Below are 24,777 nucleotides of genomic sequence, written 5' to 3'. Positions count from 1 at the left end.
GATCCCCACGCTCGGTTCAGATTCAGACATTGTCACGACGGACCACACACGGGCCAGAACAGGCAGCTGGTTTTGACTCCATCCCGAGCTGCTTTTGCCACAAATGACGGCCGCCGGCTCTGCAGTGCAGGATTTGTCTTTGCACGCCCAGAAGAGGGGCTGCACGACACAAGAGCGGTCCCGTGGGAAGCCGGGCAAAAGCCCCGGGTGCCTTCCCCGCCCGTCACACGCTCCCCCCGCAGCGCCGCGGGCCGGGTCCCCTGCTCACCTTGCTGCTGCAGTTTGTAGTCCGTGGAGTACGCCTTGCCTATGATGTTCCACACGGGCCGCAGGCACCCGAAGAGCCCCTCGAGGAAGCCGCCGCTGCCGCTGCCCGACCTGTTGAACTGCACCTTGACATCGTCCCCCGCGCCGTGGCTGTCCCCGTCCCCCGCGCCCCGGGGGCCCTGCGGGACGGGCGTGTCGGGCTCGTCCTGCTCCCGCAGCTGCAGGACGCTGTTCTCGAACTGGTCCCGGGAGTCCTCGCTGATGCTGGTGAGCACGGCCGCCGTGACCGGGCTGCTCACGCCCTCCAGCAGCTCCGCCGGCAGCAAACCCTTGTCCCGCACGTCCTCGATGAGCTCGGGGGACGGGTGGGTCCCGGCGGGGGTGTGCTCGTCGGGGAACCTACCCAAGTCTTTGTCCTCACAGAAAGCTTTGCCCATGGAGTTCGGGGAGGAAGACAGGCCCAGGCGCTCCTGAGTGCTGGCCATGATGCTGTGAGTGTGCATCAAGGAGATGGGCCGAGCTGGGGCTTAGAGAATTTGTGCAACACAACTCAGATGCGACACGTGGACCCAGTACCTGAAAGGAGAGGAAAAAGAACAACTTTCAAATTTTTATTTAAGTATTTTCACTTCGTGCGCTTTCACTGAGGCGAGCTGATAATTAACTAGACTTTCCAGACAACTGCTGATACTTGGTAAATAATTACTGCCCTAAAAGAAACAAATAATTCCAACAGAAACTCCACTCAGGCAGTACTCTCGGTAACCTACTGCAGGAATTGCCTGGTAAACAAACACCACAAGTTTTAAACAAGAGCCTAAAGGTCAAAATCATGAAAGACTCTTTGCGGAAGAGTTACTATAGCATTTATCTGACTGAAGCTGGCCCCGGGGGTTTCCCAGCTCAGGTATGGGTTGAATCCAGCCTCTGTTTCTGGTCTGGCACAGCCCACAAGCTCAGGATTCCTCTGCAAGCCCTTGAGACAAGATATTAGAGAAACAAAGCCCAGTGATACAGGTACTTGAGCCCACCCAGTGATGGTTTGTAGCCGCTCCCTCTGAGCCCCACCTACTTATGACCATCCCGGACCTTTAGTTTAATCCTTTCAAGTTCAGTGTGGCAAAGATATTGTTCAATTCTCTAATCACATACATGTCACCCTCATAAACAAGTACGACTCAGAGTTCACAGCAGACCCTCCTTGCTGATCTCCCTCCTTCCACAAGAGCATCTCCTCCCACTGCTCTCTGCTTTTCCCTGCAGGAGCTCCTGGTAGGGTGCACATAAATTCAGAGCTGGGATCCCTTTTAAGAAGTCCCCTCATCTCTTGGTGTGAGCTCCACTGAGGGACCCTTTTCCTACAACCCATTCTGTTACCTTCCCACAGAACCAGGTCCACAGCCAGGGGTCAGGCTGCCAGAGCTGCCAACCGCCAAAACACTTTTTTGGGACAGAGTCACTTCACAGAATATTCTGAGCTGGAAGGGACCCATAAGGATCATCAAGTCCAACTCCTAAGTGAATGGCCCATACAGTGATTGAACCCACTTCTGAAACAAGAAGCTCTAACTTTGTGCCAAAAGTAATTAAGTTCATTCATCCCATAACACAGAACAAAGTCCGGTTTTAAATTCCATAAGAAGCTGAGAGGTGGAAAAAAATAAACGGCATTAGCAAAGTATTTTGTTCAGAAGCAAGATCAGTTACACTGTGTGCAAAGTCCCGGGCTCTGCAAACAGCCACTGAAAAGAAGAAAGAGGTGGCCAGGTAGGACACAGCCAATGGAAAGGGAACAGCTCAGACCCGTAACTCCTCAAGATGAGGTCATGGCAGAGAGGAGAGATAAGACCTTCAGCCTGTGGGATGAAAAGCTCACACCCTGAGCTTCAGTCCCTCCCCAGCAGAGGAAGCAGCAAAAGAGAACAGCCAAGAGCCTGGATTACATTCCTCTACTTCTTCCTGATCACATGGATTAATAAAGCATTAAAGCTTTATTAGAAGGATGTTATTTAGGCTGCAGACTTTGTCTTTAAAAGAAAACAAAACAGCAGGTGAGGCAAATGTTGCAGCATGGCCCAGACAGTACAGGAGCTGAATGAGACTCGTACTGGAAGCTGGAGAGTTGGTTATTCCTGACCTGCCTCTGACCAGCATTACAAGGACTGACTCCTCGGCATGGGAAGCTGCAGTGTGACCTCAGTAGTACAATTACTACTAGCAGTAGTGGTTCTATCATCACAGATTTTGTTGCTGATGAGAAAAAGTTTCAGACCTGAACAGAATTTCAGGAAAACACCAAGCCAGGCCCAACTAAGTGTTTCTGGGCACTGCTCCTGCTCACCTCCAACATTCTGAGAGAAAGAAGTGATTCTTTAAACAAAAGCAAAATGTGACCAGTGTTCCCACAGAGAACGTTTGTAACTTTTGGTGACACAGAACACTAAGCAATGTAAATAAAACATCAGTCAGGTTTTCCTGTAAGAAATATGAAAGTAAGGGCAGAATTTGAGGTAACAGTGTCCCCAAAGTATCTCAAATCTAAGCCATGGGAAGTGCATAAAGGATTAAATCAGACTTGGAGGATAAAATCATTTTGCTATTACCTGACTCTCAGAGTACACTAGTACAAGTTTAAGTTTTTGCTTTTACCTTTCTACGCAGTTTTCTGACTCTGGAATTTTGGTTCAACGGGGAAAGAACAGCTTTTCACAACACAGCTTAGACATGACTGCAATAGCCCAGCCAAGAACAAACCCCTGGACTGAGGGACATAAAATCTGTTTTCCCAGATAAAATTTGCTTTCTCCAACCCTGAGACATTTCAAATAAAAAAAAGTCTTTAAGCACAGTGCTCTGCCATCTTACATGCCCCTGGATGGAGAGAGGTGGCAGGCAAAGGTCAGAGAAGTATTTTCAAATTGGCATGATACAGCCTTATTTAGGCCCTTACATAAGCAGCCTGATTTTCAGAGGTGTAGCAAACTCATTGTTTAGAGAGCATAAGACAGCAGCACTTATTTTAAAACAACTTCATATCAAGCCAATGTGAAGCAAAATGGTCCAGAAACCCTGGTGGGGGTAGCAGGCAGTTTCTGCCACGACACATCAGTGCCAACTTGTTGGGGAAATGAATTTTTTTCATTCTCTCCCATTACAGTAAATTCTGCAATGTGCAACCTCTTGCTTTAGCAAAATTTGATTCAACACAAATAAATTGGGTTGTCTTCAGCCTCACCATCTCTTCACAGAAAGGAAGAGCATTTTTCAAGGTTTATCATCATGCCTCCTCCATTCTTTCAGTCAGAGCACCAAAAGGCTGAGATTTTTCATGTTGAACTCTTCCCAATAAAAGAAATCTAAGTTTCATTCAAGGCAAAGAAAAATGTTTTCTTGAAAGTTTGAAGTTTCATTATATCCAGACTGTTTGCCATGTTTTCATAAGGGCACATAGTGACAGGACAAGGGGAATGGCTTCCCACTGCCAAAGGCCAGGGTGAGATGGGATACCGGGAAGGAATTGTTCCCTGGGAGGGTGGGGAGGCCCTGGCACAGGTTGCCCAGAGAAGCTGTGGCTGCCCCTGGATCCCTGGAAGTGTCCAAGGCCAGGTTGGACAGGGCTTGGAGCAACCTGAGCTAGTGGAAGGTGTCCCTGCCCATGGCAGGGGGTGGGACTGGATGGGCTTTAAGGTCCCTTCCAACCCAAACCATTCCATGATTCCATGATTATGATCTGCATGTGCCTCCTTAACTTTGCCAGGGAAGGGCAGAGCCAAGGGCTGTGCTGTTTCCATCTCAGCCATGCTCCTGCTGTAGCAGCCTTCCAGTCACAAGCTGGAAGCTCTGTGTGTGGGAGGACTGTGCATATTTAAGAGACTCTGATTTCACAAAGTGCTGCTGCACACACAGACTTCAAGGCAGACCCTCTGATTTGAACTGTTCTGATGAGTTCATGCACTCTACACTAACAAATTATCTTACACGTGGAAGGAGATTTGAGCGTCAGTGTAACTTTCTATGATCACAACTTCCCGTAAATGATTCCATTTCCAGGCAAAGTATTTTTTCCAGGCAAACCCCACCATGCTCAGACAAAAGGAGAAGGAAGAGCATCTCTTCTGGGAAGAGTGAGGCTGCACCTCACCATGTCAGGCAGCCCAAAACACAGTTTAAAACTATCAGAAAAGTGAGAGTTTAGCCAAATCACTGAGTGGATTAATCAACTATCACAAGGCCTGCTCTCACCTTGCCTGATACAGCGTCTGCCCCTGGAAACAGCCATCCAGAAAGTGTCCTAGGATGCACCCAGAGCCACCAAAGCACGTGGCTGCCTACACAAGCCCAATATTTATAAAAGTGTCAAGGTAATGGCCAGGTTTGAAGACACAGCTGAGTTAACCCAATGCCCTGAATGGGCTGTAACTGAAGTTTCTCCTTTAAAGTTTCTCCTTCAAAGAGCTGTGCTAAAAATTGAGTGGCAAATCACCATTCCTGATACAGCACAGAGACAAAAAGTTATGTGCTGGAAAGGTGGTGTAAGTACAGAGTGTCCTAACAGCCCAAACCTCCAGTAACACTGAGTTAGTTTCCCTGCAGCACTATTTCTGTATTACCCAGCAAAGCACATTCTCTGCCTGCACTTTCAATATGCAAAGGGAATAAAAGCAACTGTCTGATCCAAGTTTGAAGTCTGTAAAAGAGTAGCTGGCAGAAACCAGCTGGTTGAGCCATGGAACTACCAAGGACAGAGATTCCTGTTCATATCACTATTTACATCCAGGCCCTGGAGTTCCTTGCTTTTTCCTGGTACTCAGTGAGATTTCCTTCTGGTTACAGTGGGTACAAGGTAACTACACGTTTCCTCACTGATAACATGACTGGAATTGGAGGTATGCATCACCTCCACTTGGGACAATGCCTTAAAAAGTCTAAAAATCTAACAAAATCCACAAAAAATATGTTTATAAATCATAGTCATCCTGTTACACATCTCCCAGCTGGGTTCTCCTGCCCCTTGTGACTCTCTCTTAGTTTCTACAGGGAATTTTTACAACAGGCTGATGCACAGTCCTCTCCCATCTCTGTACAACTCCAGCACAGGAACACACAGAGCTGCTGAGCTGGCAAATCCCAGAGCTTTGCCTGTCACTTCTGACCTTTGGGGTTTGAATCACGTCATTTCATTACACAGGATTCCAACAAAGTTTTTCTCTTTCTCACCAGTCTCCTGGTGAGGAAAATGCTGTATGAGTGGATCAGATACTCCTCTTCTGCCACACTTTTTGCATCACTTGGAATATATGCTTGTGTTTTGCACGGTTGTTTTGAAAACAAAAAGTAAAAGATTTATTAATAGAGAATGAGTTACACATCACCAGAAGGCAACCTCTTTGTTTCCAGGGGGGCTGGAGTTTTTTTCAAGTTACATTATTACATTAATTATTACATTACATTTTATAAGTTACATTATCTGTTTTGTGAGGTTAAAAAACCAAAAAATTACACTATGAAGCCTGCCCACAGTAACTCAGTGCAGACCAGGCCACGCTATGGGCAAACCTTTAAGCCAACTATGGAGCAGCCCAAGGCAAAAGCTTGGGTGTTGTTAAGCCATCAATCTCTTTCTCCAGACATGCTGCTCCTTCAAGGAAACAGGTTTCTTCCCATCTCACACCCACGTGAATGCTCAGCCACAACCCAGCCTTATTTTTAAATATTACAATTGTGACACCGCCAAAACAATCGGTTTATGATAAAACAGTTGAAAATTCTTCATCTGACCCACCTGAGGTTTTCTGTCACTGCAACACCTCCGAACACATTTCTGCATGTGCCCAAACTTACTCTACAATAAACAGCAGCTTTATCTGGGAAAATGAGGTCTTGTAACACTGGCTTTTTTGTGCTTTACCCTGTTTTTTCAGGCTGTCAGATAAACACTACACTACTTCTGCACATCCTGACTGGAATATACCCTTTAGTTCCTTTCTCCAGTAACTATTTGGATGCCACCTCAACAAAAGACCACTGCCTTTTGCAGTCACCACAATCCTCACCTGAGCAACGTGGGGCTCACAACTATCATCATCACCATCCTAAAAGGTTAACAGAATATTCTAACCCAGCCATGGGCATTAAGAAGATGAGACCACAGCCATAAAACTGTGTTGTTATGGCAGCTATGTCCATGTTCTCCCAGCAGAAGCTTGACCTCATGCTGATTTAAGTCAGTCTGAACATATTGAATAAAGGCTACCCTAAAACAGGGATGCACCCTTTTTGGCAAAAGGGATTTTACAGTTGTGATATACTTTTGTCTGTGGCTGTATCAGCAAGAAAGAGAACCCTGTCTAGCTCTGTGGTCTGAACCCTTTCTGACAATGACAAAAATAGCACGGTGTGCCAGCCAAGAAATATCCATAATGGCTGAATTCAGGCTCTGTGCACAGAGCCAGCTGGAGGTTTGCTTGGCACCTCACACATCCCAACTGAGCCTGGCAGAGAAGAAATAAGTGGCACCTAGGCTGCAGCATAGGAAGAAACCACCCCAGCCCAGGAGGACAAGTTCATCTACCCCATTTCCTGCCTCCAAAAGCCAAGGGAAGGCTCTGCAGGCAGCCAACCCTCACCAGAGCAGTGTCACCAGCCCCCCTGCTCACAGCACACAGGGGGGGTCCTCTGCCATAACCCACATAGGATTTCTCCTGTGCAAATGCATCAAGGAATTTTTTTTTTAACCAGAACTTTGGCAACCACTGTGCCATGGCAGGGAGTTCTGTGGTTTAACTCTGTGGCTGCAGAAGGCAACACCAGCTACTCTGCACCTTGCATGTCTCCCTAATTCCTTTCTTCAAACAGCCAGGTGTTCACTGCTTCAGTGACACCTGAACCTATTTATCTCTTTAATTCCAGCTGCGACTTTATGAACACTCCATCCTCCACTCCAACATCTTGTTTCAAGTATAACAGTTCCCACTCGACCTTCTCTCTCACTGCATCTCTGATCACCTCTGTTCCACTTCTCTTATACCACCTTAGAATTATAGAATCCCAGAATGGTTTGGGTTGGAAGGGACCTTAAAGCCCATCCACTGCCACCCCCTGCCAGGGGCAGGGACACCTTCCACTAGCCCAGGTTGCTCCAAGCCCTGTCCAACCTGGCCTTGGACACTTCCAGGGATGGGGCAGCCACAGCTTCTCTGGGCAGTTGAGGATGTAAACTGAGAAAGTCAGATCACAGCCAAGATTCCCAGTGAGGACAGAATGCCACAGAAATGCACAAAGGCACAAGGATTATTTTGGTTCTTTGTTGCTTTCCTAACTATTCCTCTAATTCTATCTGATGCCTAGGCACACCTCAGGATGCTAAGCTAACTTCCACGGGTTTCTTAAAACCTTAAGATCTCATTCTTGAGCAGTAAAAGCTAGGTCAGAGCCTAATTCCTATGTACTAGATGTTAAGATTAAATTGTGTTTAATCAACACTAAATTGAACTGACATTTTATCACCCAAGTTCACTGGAGCCTTCCAATATTCCCTCCAGCTGCCCTATGTGGTTATTACCCTGAGCACCTTCCTTGGGTAGCCTCACAGTCCAAATGCTCTTGCTTCAGAATATTCCTAAGTGATCTGGATATAGGAAGAACAGGTGGAAAGACTGAGTAGTGAAATCTCCAAAGCAGAGAAAAATGTTTCAACAGTGTTATTTATCCCCTACGCTTATTTCATATACTTTAATCAAATATTTGCTTGAGATGGGCATCCCTGTTATTTTATAGCTGCTTAAGTCTCTTTAAAAGTCTCTGGTAAGTATTCCTGCCAAAATCCCAACAGATTGTGTCAACCAGATCCCCTTTTCTGACTTGCTCTTGACTCCTACAAGGAAATTTAATAGATTTCCAAGGCAGACTTCACCTTAAAAGAACTGTGGTGAATCTTATCCCCACATGCAATGTGTGCGTCTGCCCTGGCTCTCAGCATAGGAATTTCAGTCTCCACCAAACACCAGACAAATATTTCACTAGGAACTTCTTCAACAGAAAGTCACAAATTTGTGGGGGGTGGAGAAGCAGTGCTTGATGTGGAAAGAGAAATCAAGCATCCACTTTTTTTTTTTTTTTTGGCAAAAGGGATGAAAAACACGAAGCAATAAAAATTCATCTTAGTGAAGAAGGCAGACAAAGGGCCCATCCACCTCCTGTGTGTGCAGGGAGACCTCTCCAGTGGCAGGGAGAGCATGTCCTGCTCCACCTGCCAGCCAGGCCTGCCCAGCACGGCTGGGGAATAAGCACCTTACATAACAGTGTATTTCCAGCACTACACACTGAACTGCTTCCTCTATCCTGGAGAAGGTATTTTTGGATCTGTTAAAATGCTACTGTGTTCTTCCAGGGCTTTGCATTCTTCTGCTCAGAAATTGCATAATCTGATGCCATAGGAAATAAGTGATGTTGCATAATGACTCTCGTATTCGCTGCAGGATTTGGGGAATGCACTTCTCTGTGGGAAGGCAGCTCTGGGCAGAGGTCCTTGGCTTTGGAGGAGAGGAGAACTTATCAGCCACCGGCCTCTGGGGAGCAGGGGGAACAAACCAAGGACCACACTTACTTCCAAAAAAAATCAGTTTAACTTTTAATCACCCATTTGCTATTTGTTTCCCCTCCCTCTGGCTGCCACATGTCATGACCTACATGCACACATGGAACACCAGCAGTTTCACAGTGTTCTGACACCTCACTGATCATTGATACCCTCCACCACAAGCCCATCAATATATTGCCAAACATTCAGCTGCTACAAAGACAGACTAAATGCTGATTAGCCTTTTATACGGCTGAATTACTGCTGGAATCTGTCTCAGATCAAAATTTAGAAATGACCTTAAGTTACACTCTTCTCTTTTGTCTTTCCAGCTGTTTTCATGGCAGGATCCAGTCACAGGTTCCAGGCTCCGCTCTGCTCCTTTTCTGTTCATCCTTCCCAATTCTGCACTTTTACCTCATTGAAGATCCACATTACATTACTAAATAACCAAAGTAAAGTCATTAAAGGACAGTGACTAAATAACAACAGATTTAAGGACTCAAATTCAAATATTTTACAACAACGAAGCCCAGGAAAATCTCCAAGTTGAGTTCACAGAGGCCTTACAGCCTCGCTGACCTTGCTACGTGAAGCCATTAAATGTCCCAGTCCTACCAACAAACAATACCTCGGAATTTTCCCCACTTACAGCACTGAAACATCATATTTTCCTCCAAGGACTAGCGTTAAAATTAATTCATGTCTGAAAGATCTTTGAGGATGAAGATCAATATCACAGTGCTGTTCTCAGGAATCCAGTGAATGAATCAAAGTCTCACTTTAACTCACGTGAGGCGTCAGACTGGTCTCAGGTAAATTCGCTCACTCCCACGTTTGTTTTTATTTTTATAGTAGACATGAATTATTCAATATTTGCGAAGCACATTTGACATGTAAAAGCTACTCACAGGAACTTCTCAGCACTAACAGCTTATGTGCTTCATGCCCAGTGTTAAATAACTGAACAACTACCCATGGAAGTACCAAAATTCCCGGGGCACGTGCAGCGCTCCGGACTCTGTCCCAGGTCCCAGGACCTGATGGGAAGGGGAAGGACACTGGAAATCCAGCTGGCAGATCTCAGATGAGGAATGACAGTAGTACTCAGATGTATTTAGCAAGCACCATACACAGCAAAGAGGATTATTGCTCAACAGAGCCGAGGCACAATGCCCTGCTCAGGAGCCTGGAGTAAGCCTGTATTAGTGACACAGAGTAAGGTGTGAGCCTGCTCCGAGGCCACCACGGGCTGGGAACACCATCAGGGCACACAGGCAGCACAGCCCCAGAGCAGAGAGCCACACAGGAGCCCCAGAGGCCTGGCAGGACTCGTGGCACCCAGCCCCTGGTGCATCCCCACTGGATGGGCTACAGTGGATAACCCAACATTGGGGGATCTGTGCTGAATTTTCTGTGTGTCAGCAGAAAAGTCACAGCTGTGCAGCTGCATTACTGACTGTGGTGTCCTCTAGAAGGTAACAGAGTATGGGGCTGGGGACAGGAAAGGACAAGTGTGCCAGGCACGAATCCAGTGTCCACACAGACAACTCCATTCCTCCAGCCCACTATGCTGGAAAAGGTCCAGCCTCTCACCCACACCAGGACTTTCTCCTTCCTTCCCTCACAGCACCCCTCCAACTGCTCCAGGGGAACCAGCACCAACAACCACAGCTTCACCAGGGGGTTATCAACCATATACTTGACACAGACACATCTACTCTTCCCCCTGGCCTACACCCAACTGTTGCTAAAGCCTTTGAACCCCCTCCAGTCACCAAATTCTCAGCTGAAGTTGTAAGCAGGGAAAGAGGACAGAGGTCAAAACACACACTGAGTATTTATAGGGGTGGGAGTAAGCACACACAGAGCTGCTGCTCCCAGCCCACCACAGCACTTCAGCTGCAGCTGCCACCCTGCCATTCCACCCTGAGTACTCTGTGTTTTGGGTGAAATATTTACTCCCCCCTCCCCAGGAAATGAGAATGATCTGCTGCAATGTCGCACAACAGGAGACTACAAAAGCCTAAGCCCCTGCACGAATGGATAAAAACCAAAGTCCCATAAGCTGGACAGGGCTTGGTAAAGTGCCAGACTCCGAGAGCTTCAGAGGTAACATTTCCCTCAGCTGACTCGTTTTGAGTCAGTTATGGCTGAGAACTCACTGGAAGTTGCACAAGCAGTAAACCTGCTGCTGTTTTCCTCCAAATACAGGATCTCAGGTGACAGCTTGGCTAAAAGGCTCAATGCCCCCTCCCCTGCCTGCCCTGGCCCCAGGGACCAGAACTGAAGAGCAAAGTGTTCACACAAGCCACGTCAGATCTCCTAATTTTATACAAAAAAAGCTTCACTTTAAAACTGTGCCATTTTAAGAAGCCCTACTCTAAATCCCCTCCCCACATCTTGACTGCAGACAGTCTGGAACAGGTACCAGGTGGGAACAACTCCAGTCTCATCACTCACCACTCCATATTTGCTGTAAAAAAAAAAAAAGTCCTAAGAAAACAGGAAATACTGTAAAATCTTTCTTATCCTGCCACTGCTTAGAGCAGACCCATGTTTAAATAACTACTAATTGTGAAAGGGTTTACCTAGGAAGAGATTTTCAAACAAATCATTACTCAATTTTCTGATCCACTGGAGATAAGCCACTTGCCAAATCTTTACAACAGCAGACAAAAGAGGGAGGTTAAAAATGCAACCAAAAAAAACCCCCCAAACATGGTCAAACACAAATTCACAAATAGCTGAGGAGCAGTGAGAGTCCCCACCATATATTCTGTGCTAGAAGTTACTTGCTAATTCCAGGCACAGGGGTCAAAATGAATGCCAGCTATAAATTTAACTATCAGGCAGCAGGGGACAAAGACAAATCTGAATGACAGGACCATTCTGGATCAAAGACTCACACTGGAGGCCCCAAAGACAGGAAACAAAACTGGTGTTAAAGCAAAACAAACAAACAAAACCCCCACTACATCAAAATCCGGATTTATTTGTATTTCTCAGCGGAAGGCTGTCACAGCCAGAGGTTCAAAGGGCTGCCTCTCTCTAGAAACAAAACCCGCACACATTTGGGGACACAACAAAAAGGACAGTGACAAAAACTTTTCAACCCATGACAACTCTACCCTCCACATTTTAGGGTATCCCGAGGTGTCAGTGGCTACACACAGAGCAGGCACTGGGAAAAGTGCCCATATGTCCCTGTCAGACCGACTGAACCTCCCTCATTTCAAATATTTTCATGTCTTCTCCCTCAAAATTATTTATCAAAATACATTCCCTCAGCTGCTTCTACCGAACAGACTGCCTATTGCTAAAATCAGTATATCCAAACACATGGGCCTGATGTCATCTTTCTCCAGATCTACTTAAAATACCCCCTTTTTTTTCATTTACTTAAGGGAGACATGTGGTTTGACATGATTAAGCTATTGCAGTACTTAAACCACCCCCCCCAAAACAAAAATAAAGAGCAGCTCCTCTTTTCATTGGGAGAAAACATGACATCATGCCCCATTCAGGTGAGCAGGAATATGACAAATCTTGCCCCAGTGAACAGTATCGTTAACTGCAAAGGTACTCCCAGCTCCCTCATTTATTAGGAAAATGAGGGGTGAAAATCATGTGTTCAGCACACCAGAGACAGCTCAGGCTGCTATTTGCAATAATACAAGAACAAATTCCTGCCCGGCTGATTGAAAGAAAACACATCTCCTTCATCTCAGAAATAAAATTAAATTATTAATCACCGTAGCACAACAGAAGAATTGTTTTATTAGCCCACAAGGAATAAAAATTACAGTTTTGCCTAAAAGGCAAAAAATACAATTCTGCCTCTTCATACTATCTCTTGTAATTCTTATGTCATTGCCTGCATATTCCATTTATATCCATTCTCCACTGCCATTCCCTTCCCCTTTAAAAGGGGGGCACAGGAAGATAACGTGCAAAATTGCAAGTGAAAAATGTCTATCACACCGACAGGCAAAGGCCAGGCCAGCTCTCAGATTGATATGCAGTGATGGATAAATTAAGGTTTCACATCTCCTCTTCCCTCTCTCAGCATCATTTTTTCAGCCCTTTCACATCACAAATGCAACATCCATCTGTCCTTCCGAAATAAATGGCGAAAGGGGAGCGCTGACCATGGAACACACACACACACACACACAGACCCACACACCTCACAAAAACCACATTTTCCTCCAGATACTCACAGGGATGAAGATTTCCTACGTGATGCTCCATTTTCTCGTTTTAAAAAGATGGAAGGGGGGGGAAAAAAAAATTTAAAAAAAAAAATAAAAAAAAAAAAGGAAGTGTTGCAAAATAAAAGGAAATTCCACCCACACAATCCTGCAGCCTGCTGCAAAGAAGCACAGAGCGTGCTGACGTCACGGATTCATGAATGGATGGAAATCGGGATGGTTGGAGATTCGGCGGCTCCGGCTGGGGCTGGGCACCGGCAGAGGGGAGAGGGGGGCAGCCAATCCCAGCCAAACCCAGGCACCCGACTGCCTGAGCCCCCCGGAAAATGGCATCAGTGCTGCCACCCCGGGGGGAGGACCAGCGAGGACATCCTCCGATAGCCCCGAGTCTGTGCCGCTCCTGGGGAACAGCAGCGTGTCAAATAACAGCCATCTGGTGCACGAATCAAATGGATTTGGTAATCAGAAAAGGAGTTTATCATCTCCCCGGCTTCTTGCAGGATTACAAACCCGGGGTATTATTATTAAAATAACTAAATATAAGCACGTACTGGAAGGAGGCAGCAGGGAGAACAATAGGGGGCTTGTGTTTGATTAGCGATGCAAAAGCACCAGCAAAATAAAAATAGGAGCACTGACAAAATCCTGCATTCAGCTCCAGTCAAACATTCCCAGCAGCGGGCAGACGAGCTCACAACACTCGGGAACACTCAGAAACAAAGATTGGAGCAGGCAGAGTTTCACACCCGGGGCTACATAAGGAATGGTGGGCACAGCACCCACGGATCCCAGCCCACCAGCCGTTCCCATTCCAGCTTCAATTCCAAGCCAATGGAATACACTCAGTTGTGCAAACCACGTGCAAGGGCACCCAAATTGATGGCAAAGTCCTGGTGAACTTTCACAAGAGCAGCTGTGATTAACTTAGACCCGGACAGGGGAAGAGCACAAGTCATGCTTTGGTTTCGTATCCTTGAAATACAAGGGATGGAGTGGAGGGATGAGCACGACCAGGAATGAAGGTCAAGGTTTGAAGGATAACCTGGGCTGTAAGCTCTGCAATAACACTGTCTCAGGGTTGACCAGAATCCATCCTTTTGGACTTTAAAACTCCTTCTGAACTATCTGCAGCCTCCAAATTATTAAGACACATGATTTCCATATTTTCACCACACCTTCTCCTGGCAAGGAGGAAGCAATTATGCTATAACGGGTTGTCCCAAAATTTACTCTGCTGGTGCACATCTTAAAAGAAAGCCTGAGAGAATCCCACCTTTCCTTATAGGAAGTGGGTAACATCCCAAAATAAACCAGGACTGGATGTAACAACAACAGATCTGGGTTGAGAAATCAGGGATTTTGTTCTACTTGATCTCGTGTGAACCAGCACCACCGACACCAGCTCCTGTGGAGGGAGAAGGGCTTGGATTCTGGACTGTGGTTTCTGAGTTGAGTTGGCCAGAGAAAATTAAAAGGAATGCAAATTTCTTGTTAGCTACTTCCAAGATCAAAGAAAGCCCCAGGTAACTTTCGCCGAAGAAATATCTCCTCTCTAAGATTTAAAAGTCACCAAAGCACCAGATTTCTACCCAGACAGCACAACAGCTGCACTGCTGTGCCCCAGGGGAAGCAGGAGGGGAGGTGTGGAGAGAGATGTCCCTTCTCCAAAGGGATCACTCTGTGCCACCATTTCAAATCCCAGTTGCACCTGCTTTGACTCCCTGCCTTGCCTTCCCTCCCCCTCCGGAGCCCAGCCCTCAGCCAACACCACCACCATGGGACAAAAACAGCTTCCCTGGCATTTTCAAAACAGCCCCAAAAACGTTATTTTACTCCTGTGCCCTAAAGCAAAAAGGGATAAATTCAGGAACTGGAAAGGGGAGCACAGTAGCACATGCAAGAAGTGGAAGAAAAGGAAGAGAAATACCACTACAGAATGAGAAAAGTCAGAATAAAAATAGAAAGGAAAATAATTTTCAGAGGTTTCCAAGGGTTAATTGCAGTGACATTAAAAAAAAAAAAAAAACAGCAGGGAAAATAAGTGGGAACAAAACCCCAGGAAGACTCCAGGGGAAGAAAGCAGCTTGCACATAAAATTTCAGATTTTATTCTCTGTGGTGGTTTGGTTCAGCACCCCAACACTCAATTTCATCTATGTCTCAAGAGCTCAGACTAAAATTTTCAAGCACAAAGGTCCTGAATTTAAGTGAGATAACTACCTTATCTCATTGTGAAATAGAAAAAGCAACCTAAAATGTCCCCAAAATTATGTTGGGTTGCAACGAGTAGGGTATTTTCATAGTACACATTGCACAGCTCTTTTGATGCACCACTAGTAAGTAAGTTGATCAATATTAGAAAGAAAAATAATTTTCCTCCTTCTGAGACAAAAACACTGGCAAAAGCAGGGAACTCTGGGAAGATGCCTGAATACGATTTTATGCATAAATTTAGTTCAGTATTAATGTGAAAATAGAAAAAAAAAAAAAGTACCAAATACAATAAAGGTAGAACACACTAAAAATCCAAAGTTCATAAGGGACCACACAACTGCCAGTGAAAAGCTGAGAGGCAACAGGATTTCTGAAAGGGCAACCAAGTAACTAGACCACTAGTATAAATAACAGGCCAAACTGGTGGAAATGGGTGCTAGAAGTATTAAAAAAAAATATCTGTTCTCTATATTTGAAAAAGACAGGATAATTAAGTATTTCCAAGCCAATTAATAACTAATAGGAATGTTATCCAGCATCTGCTAGGCATAACGTTTCTAGCTGGCACATCATGTTGATTTGAGCCCAGTCCTAAAATAATCATTTAACAAGTTCTCCAATCCTGTGACCTTCAATTTTAATAAACTGGCGAGTGACTAAAATTGCCCAAGACTGAGGATACCAGTATTATGCCAATACTCAAAAATAGCAAACATTTGTTATTTATAGGCCCTGGGAACTTGATGGTGATCTTGGGTAAAACTCCTAAACCAACCTTTGACAGGGAAGGAGGGACCAAAGGCGCAGTAATCCCAGTGTCCTGCCTCCAGGGCTGGCCAGGAACGGGCACAGGGAAGCACAGAAGCAAAGCAAATCCTTAACACTCCTTGTGGCACATTCCACTGACTACAGCAGAAAATTAGAAGAGAGATGGCAGTGACTCAAAGGTTAATTTCATAATTACACAGCACCAGGGCTGTTCATAAATCTACTCTGCACACACTTAGGGGTAACAAGAGGGACAGCACCGTGAAAAACTTCTACCTGGATGAGCAAACAGGTGAAGTGAGACAGCAAATGATTCTCCAACAGGCAAAAGTCTGGGTAAATATTGGCATAGATAAGGTGGTGAGAGGAGCATTTCATTGTCAAGTTCTCAACATCTGTGAAATCTCGGATCCACCCTTCCAACCCTGTAGGCAAACACCTCTCTTCTGAGTGTCCTAACCTTCAGCAGTGGGGTGGGTGACAGGAAAGAAGGAAAAAAAAAATCAGAATCATAGAATCAGATCAAGATTTTATTCAGAATGTCCCCAAATCTGAGACTCTGGACAGTCCTCCCTGCCAAGGCAGGTGAATGGGACTGCAATTCCGCAGGCCCAGTGCCAAGAGCCATCAACTGGGACCAAAGGAAAGGAGAAAAAGCCCAAAGTGGGGCATGTGCAAGACATCTGGGTCTGCTAGAAACGAAAGCAGAGAGCTGGAGATGGACACAGACTCACAGACACACAGCACCCTGAGGGAAAGTCCCCCTTTGTCAAAAGGGTCTCCCTTAAAAGCAATTCAAACAAACTCACTGACACTTGTACCACCACTGCACACTCTTCAAATCAAAGTGCTACCAACTCCTCTTACCCAAAAGTGAGGTTTCTCTACAGTAAAACCACCTTCCATGCTGTTGTCAGTTGTGTTTGACCGAGTGTGCTCTGCAAGCCACGATGGGTAGGAGCACATAACACTGTACTACAACCTCCTTTAACCTTCTCTTGCCTTTACTGACACTCCAGGAACTAAAAACAAAATAAAAGACACTAAAAGGCAATAACAAGACAAAATGCATTATGTGGTCTGTTGTTTAAGCACGAAGTTGGTGTAGATTCTTTTTTTGAGGAGTTTCTGGGTGGTTTCCCATATTTTTCCAGGTGAGCTGTGCCTCACAGGCTCCTCACCACAGTAAGTCTGGGAAGAGACAAATCACTGAAGTGTTAACATGCACTCATGAGGTTGGACAAGTTCAAAAAACTACCTTTGCAGACTTTTACCTTCTGAAAGGAAGACTGCCCAGCTCCTGAGACATAAGGAGAAGTCCTGGAACTCTACCAGGAAGGAAAGAGTGCTACATAAGAGACATTAAAGCTGCTGAAAGGGCAGTTAATGCAGCAAGTGAACAACAGCCTCCCCAGATTTCCAGTGGCTGTGGCCCAGTTGAGCAGAGGCCATGTGAGAAAAGCAGATCTATTTGTTCAGGGACACAGGCACAAAAATAATATTCCTCTCAGAGAACATGCTGAAATCAAGCCTTCCATAACAATAATTAACTCTAATAGAGTTGCCAGCAGTGAGAAACACTGAAAAAAAAACTTTAAAAATAAGTATATATAAATAGCAGCTATAAGGGACACTTGTAAAGCCAACTGAGCCAACGTCACCATTCCACTTCCAGGTGGGGAGCCTGCAAAAGCAGTGAGACCTGACAACAAAACCTCAGCAGCATGTGGAAAGAGAAGTCCTATAATTTATGTTATTCCCATAAAAAGGCACACAAATGGGGAGCCTTTGCAGAGAGGAATTAATGAAACTGAAGAAGTGATTAAAAAATGCAGCTCAATTCCCCAAGGTCAAGTGTTGTTCAGAGGAAAAAAAAAAAAAAAAAGAAATCACCTGCATAAATATAGAAACAACTTGGAGCAGCTGTGCAGTAGATAAGGGCTGGGGATGGAGAGGATCACAGTTTGAGAACAAATTATAAATATCCAGTTGTCACAAACAAGGCAACTTCTGTCCATTGACAGGAGCACAAATTCCTGATCCTCTCAGATTTGATGAAGCCTCTGGTGAAGTCCATTTTTGGGTCAGGCTTGTCAGGAAAGAGAGAAACCACACCAGAACTGAAAAAAAAGGACAGACAAGTAGTTGGGTGAGCTATGAGGGATGAGTGAGGTAACTCACTGAGGTGGCTCAGTCTGAACAGAGCAAAAAGAGAAGAGATATGATATATTTCCATTAAATATAGAAATGGTTTCTGCAAAGAAAGAGGGAACTTATTCTCCACGTCGACAGTGAGTAAGAAAAGTAATGGACTCAAACTGCAACAAGAAAAATTTCCTTAGGCCACAAGAAGAACTTTTCTAAGTGGTAAATAGTGAAGCACCAGCCTAAAGAACTCGAGCTGCCTCCTCTATTAGGAGGTAAAGGGCAAAAAATCATCTCAAAAACTGTCCAGCAATACTGATGATGCCTTGATGCAAAAGGTCAAGATGAACTTTTGGAACCTCTCAGGCCTCTTCTGTGAAGATATCCAAGCACTGAAGTCTTTGTAGCAAGAGCAGAAGCTAAAAAATTCTTCTGATCTTTTGCAGTACAAGGTCTCACCAAATTAAATCTTTCCATCCCTGTTACCGTTACACAACCTCTCCAAGGAATATTATTCGGATTTGTACCAAAAAACTCCAAAAACTGCTGAAAGCCCATTAAGACAGCAAAATTCAAGCATTTATAGGTCAAGAGACTACCAGACTAAGGCTCTATATTAAGCACTAAGTTTTCTCTGTAGCACTGTGATAGAGCTCCTTCAGGAACAGTGGATCAACCCTATGTAAATATTCTCAAGGCAAACAAAACCTGCTCAGCATCTCCCTCCCAGACTCACATCATTCATGAAGCCTCCAGTAGGTTTGGCTTCAGAGCTCACTGCTTTTTCTCCCCTCTCTCCCAAGAGACTCCTGCTCCCCCTCTGCTCCCCTGCAGACCGTGGAGGAGCCCTCTTGGTCTGTCTGAGGTATCACGATGCAGAATCACTCACCTCATGAGGAGTTATGACAGCACTTGAAACAGTAACAGTCATGATTAGCAGAATATTGGGGTTGAGAACACTAAACTCGTCAGCAGTGGGGTTTGATCCTTGTTTTCAAGCACAGTGCTGGGCAATGCAGCATATGATGGAGAAGGCACCACAAAGCCCCCACCACACCAAATACTCTCTGATTTAAGTCACAGAGCCGACCTTAAGGGACAACCAAAAGGGCACATAAAACTCAGCCAATGTCCTGATACTACAGCTCCAACCACCAGCTTTGGGTTGCACAGGATTTGCCCATCCAGGGGAAAATCAGCACCACATCAGTGAATTCAAGTCGTGGCTGAGACAGAACGAATGAGAGCCACGTTCACAACCACATCAGCTGAAACCTTACCCTGGGACCCTTCCGGGGCTTCACAGCAGTGTTTTATAACCCCCAGTCCTCTATAAATGTCACAGTCCCCCTTAGGGCCAGCCCTTCTATCTTCAAGCCTCCTCTATCCACTCCTCCCATGCACAGAGCACTCCCATATAGAGTGCCTTGTCTATTAACCACAAGCATCAGATAAATTAGAAGCAGCAATGTTGATGAAGCAACTGATGAATTGTCATTGATGAAGCAAGGACAGGGTGGTTCAGGCGACTAATTGCTTTCACCGAGATGAAACCAGGTTCAAATCAAGGGAGAATTTACTTCTTCAGCAAAATACTTCACCTTAATTATAACTCGCAACGAGAGACAGCCAGAGTCTAAATATATGGATGCTCTGCCTCTCCAGCACCCACCACTCCTCATAGAATGGGTAAAAATTGACAGCTTTTATATTAAGAAATGAATCCCAAAATGTAGCTCCATCTCACATCTTCCTGCAATCCCACTCAGAGGTGGCTCAGGCACATCCTAAAATTACATCTCTGCAGCTTTCTCTGCACGAAGCTTCTCCGTACGACAAAGATCACACAAATCACACAAACGTAAAGAGAATGTGTAGAATAAAACCATTTTCAGTCTCCCCGAGTGAAACAACTGTTTCCTTGCATTACACATATCCACTCCCTAACTGAAGAAAACTGCAGATCATTTTAGTTACAGACAAGAATAAATGATTTTCCAGCTCGCATCTACAAAGAAAACAAGAAACTATTTTTTATTCTCCTAACCTTAGTTAGAAGGATTAGAGAATTTTTACAGAATTTGCTCCTTTTCAGTTCTTCACATTGCTATATGCAGTTTGCTAGCACACAAGTTTTACCATTTAATTTTTAATACATAAAATAGATAAGCTAAAAAAAATTTTGTATACGACACAATCAACAGATGAAATATTCTTGGAAACAGCAATATCCAAACCACAGTAAGCATCATGCTAACATCAAAGGCAATGTATATTACAAAATTATCTCAGGTTCACACAGATGCATTAGAAGATAAGAGAACACGAGACAAAAAGAAACCTCCTGCCATTTACATCACATTTCAAAAGTGGCAACAGACCATAAAGACTCACTTTGAGGACAGAAGGGAAGAACAGGACACTTATAGACCGAAAGCCATCTTAAAGACCCCAACCCTAATCCTTCTCCCATTATTAAATCTATAACCTGCTCAGATCTCAAAGCAGACCACAAATCTCTGCATTTTCTGGAACTTCACTGGTGTCTCTACTCCAGCTACAACAGCCTGGATTCCTCTGAAAAATCCGCATTCTCCAGCCAATCACCAAGGAAACACCACGAAAAAGTACTTCCAACAACGAAAAATACCTAAACTTTATCCCCTCAATACACCCAAAGAGATTCAAACGCTATCAGAGTCCAAGTCACACTTGAAAAGTTTAAACACTAAGATTACCTTCACCTCAGCCTATGCAAACCCCCCTCTGGCACTTGTCCTTTCCTATTCCCTCCCATGGGAGCTGGATTCCACGAGGTGCCTGCAGGTGAGCAAACCCAGCAGGGAAAGGGCTCTGGACACAACACAAAACCAGGAGGTGAACTCGCCTCGCTCCTAAAAGCAAAGCACATTTAAGATTTCAGACAACTGCAGGAGTGAGCACGTCATTGTTTCACGCCCTTGAGTTCCTGACCAGTTACTGGGGTTAAATAACAACTGCCAGTACCTGATCATTGCTGCAGGTGCACTGAAAGCCCATGTCCTCCCGGCTCACTGCACATGTGCCTCCTCTTCACGTCAGATAAACCAAGCTGTTCCCTGAAGCTGCACCGTGGGGAGTGTTCAGGGCAGTCCAGCACTGAATTCTTCTCTCTAGAAAGAACAAGAAAGCTCAGAATCCTGCTGGAACGTATTTAAAGAATGCTCCCAAGACCGACCCAAAACATCCCCTCAGCACATCGTGATGTTACGTGGCACGTTGCAAGGCAGCAGAACACATCCAAATTTTAGTATGCACTCTCAAAAAGAAGCTGGGAGTAGAAAGATACCTCGACATATTTAGTACATCCTTTCTTAGCACAGGCCCACACTCTATAATCCTTTTATGGTACAATTTTAATCTAAATTAAGCAAGCAGCTCCAGTAAAAGAGCTCAGAGCTTTCCACATTACAAAATTACATCAGGATGGGATTAGCCTTTAAAATAACATACTTTGAGGTAATCTATTAATGATATTTTACACTTAATTTCATACCTAAACTCCAAGTTATTTGTTTTACTAATTTTAAGCAAATTTTAGGAAAAGCATAACTTTTTACAGCCCTCCTACATATATACAACTCAGAACACCATTATTCCTGGTACTACCAGAAACAGGCAAGGAGAGAGGCAACAAATACTGAGATTTCCAATCCTGACCCTACTGCATCTTCTTCCCACCCCACACAAATCTAACAGGCTGCAAGACTTAGCCCAGCTCCTCATAAAATTAATCAACACCTTGAAATTACAGAACTTTATTGCAAACACTAAACTCACTGGTCTTAAAAGAGATTATCCCTACCCACACACGTTGTTTTCCTTGTATCCATCATCAGACACAACCAGGTTACTGCAGCACTGAGGAAGGGATTCAGAAATACCAGCACCAGTGTCTTGCCAGAATTAAGAGACTTTAGACAACAAAATCCACGTGGCCTTGCAGAAACAGGCACCACCTGCCTCATGTTCTGCACCACAGCTGAGCTGCTCTCGAGGCCATTCCCCACATTTTAGAAGCTTAGTTATTCTAATTCTTTGGAGAAGTAGGAGCAAGAGCCATTTGTATTTGAGAAAAACACTCATCTTGTCACCACTGCCACTTCCTTTTAGCGCTGTATTAAGGCTCTCCTTATCCTCTTCTAGTTTGCCATGAAAACAGGACAGGTAGTTCCACATTCCCAAGAGGTAAAAGTCTGTGAGGTCCAGGTTAGGCTACATGCAGAGGCTCTATTTGGGCAGCAGGAGGATGAGGATGTAGCAATATTATTCCACAGGAAAGAACCAATTTGCCCTGTACCAGCCTTGTATTAACCATTTTAATTACAGAATAATTTCCAAATAAAACCCAGAGCAAACACAGACGTATTTTAAGAGCTTTATTAGCCTAACTTTAGAGTTTATTTTTTTTATATAATAAAAATGTAAATATCTGCCTTTGTTTACATGAAAATTACATAGTTCTACTAAATCAATTTTAAAAAGCCCCAAAAGCCAGTGATTACAATTTTTACCACTATTTTATGACAGGAACAGTGCCTGTAAACACAAGGTTTATCTTCTTGCTTAAATAAAACAAATATTGTGAGCAATGTAAGCATTGTAAGCAATACTACAGATGAAACAGACTTGGAAAAAATAAAAAAAAAAAAAGGAAAAAATGTATTTGATTATATTATTCCTTTAAACACAGTTCATATATATATATAGACAACAGCACATAAAACATGAGACACCAGATGCCCAAAGTTGGCTGAATGCCACTGGAATATATTACTGAATTTCACAAGAAAAAAATAGAGCTTTTAAGGACAGATTTTAAAGCATCAGTTGATAACTGGCAGCCAAGGTGGGAATGGTCAGTGCCCTAAACAGGAAGGGACTTCTGGGGCTGAAGGACTTTTATCAGCAGATGAGTTCAGCTCTTGCTGCACTTCCATTTACCACCACCTTCTACAGCATTCTCTTGGCTTTTAACACTTGCTTCCCACATCCAGCCTGGAAGATTCCCTGCACCCATAATCCAATCCAGGAGCCAGCAGGGTGTGTGGCAGCTTCCAGCTCCTAAGAATGCACAAAAACACTTACTGGGTAAAAAGTGCTACTGAGAACAAACACAACCCCCACAGGTGTGTGACACAGAAGTCACACCGCTGGGAACGGGGTTACAAACACCACTGGCTGCTGGGATTTCTTTTCCTCTTTAACATAATCAACCTGGACCCAAGGAATTCTTTCAATCGCCTGTTTCTCGTCCTACCCAAATACCAGCAGAACTGTGAGTATTTGGATTCAAGCACTAACCCCTGCAGATGGATTTTTGTCTAAAGAACTGAACAAACAAAACATTATTTGCCTCAAAATTCTTCTACTTGCGGCGAAAGCCGAGCTGTGCTGAAATCAATAGGGCTGTTGGCATTGTTTTCCACGGAGCTGGAATTTCATTTCCTGTGCCCCACTTCAGATCTGCTAATAACCACCAGAACAGGGGCTTGCACTCTCACAATCACATCCAGAGCTCAAAATACAATGTTTTGTGCAAAATAAAGACTCACAGGGAGGGTTGCACAAACAGCATGAAAGGGGCTGTGGCTGGTTTCTTCTGAGAGGAAACTTTGCCCCCAGCCTGCCTGCTCCGGATTAATGATGTTCCTGAAGCCTTGGGAAGTCCCTACCCCAACCCAGCAAGGTGGGAGGGTTTGTTATTTTATCTGGTGGCTGATTAACAGTTTATCAGCAAGTTTTCAAAGGTTAAACTCAACACACGTGCATGGCAAGAGTGCATGGAAAGGACAAGGGAAACGTTGGATTAGTGTTTCCTGCTGCCACCCTTCAGTGAGGGGCAGAACTCTCTCACACCACGACCTGCAGCAGTGCCAGCAAGGAAACTTTAACCAGAACTCCTGGTTTAACTGAAAATGTCTCTGGAAGCCAGTGAGAATCCAACAAAAGTGCTTTCTTGCAAAGGAGGAGCTTGCTTTGCCTGCTGCATTCCCACTGGCTGCCACACAGGATGGAAAAGCTAACCCAAAATCTTTAAGTTTGGTCCTTAAACACAAGGCAGTTTTATCACTGCTGCCAAATTTATCACTGACACCACAGCTCCATGACAACTCACTGGAAAACAAAAACAAAACAAAATCTTCATTTAGGGCTTGCTATGATTTTTATTTCTATCCCAAGCATGTCACTGAACTGTAAAGGGCTGATGCAACCTTAAACCAGGAAAAAAACCCCAGAGTTACAGACTCATTACTAATTCATCCTGGCTGGAGCTGCATACCAGCAGCTGCTGCCTCTCTCAATTAACAGCAAATATTGAACAGTATTGTCGTTTAACGGTGTTTACTGCCCTGTCCGCTCAGCGTTTTCAAACGTTCTGGCACAATTTAAAGCATCAACATTAACAAACAGAGCTTAGTTTAACCCCTTATGTATCAGCAGAGCTCACAGAAGAGGTGTTTTACTCGCTTCAGACGTTCATTAGGTGTTTGGCAAAAGCTGAAGCCCAAAGATCCAGGGTGCCACCAAAGTGGTATTTGTAATTCAGAGG

At 44.6% G+C, this 24,777-nt stretch overlaps 1 protein-coding gene across 5 annotated transcripts in view; it reads right to left on the bottom strand.

Moving 5' to 3' along the window:
- The window catches only part of MAP3K13 (mitogen-activated protein kinase kinase kinase 13), a 73,382-nt gene that overhangs the window by 24,422 nt on the left and 24,183 nt on the right, over positions 1-24,777 (bottom strand). For 3 of the 5 annotated variants that reach the window (XM_017826303.1, XM_017826299.1, XM_017826300.1), the window contains exons 3-4: positions 21,192-21,337; positions 269-843 (exon numbers count right to left, since the gene is read on the bottom strand). In XM_017826303.1, coding sequence (XP_017681792.1) covers positions 269-770 — 502 coding nt within the window. In that variant the 5' untranslated portion in view covers positions 771-843; positions 21,192-21,337. Of the gene's footprint in view, positions 1-268; positions 844-13,068; positions 13,349-21,191; positions 21,338-24,777 lie in introns of those variants that run through there. The other 2 variants (XM_017826302.1, XM_017826301.1) reach the window with 2 other exon arrangements.

This window comes from Lepidothrix coronata, unplaced genomic scaffold (genome assembly GCF_001604755.1).
Source record: "Lepidothrix coronata isolate B3197 unplaced genomic scaffold, Lepidothrix_coronata-1.0 Scaffold125, whole genome shotgun sequence".
In the NCBI taxonomy this organism is placed as follows: Eukaryota; Metazoa; Chordata; class Aves; order Passeriformes; family Pipridae; genus Lepidothrix; species Lepidothrix coronata.
This window is presented reverse-complemented; position numbering and strand designations above follow the sequence as displayed.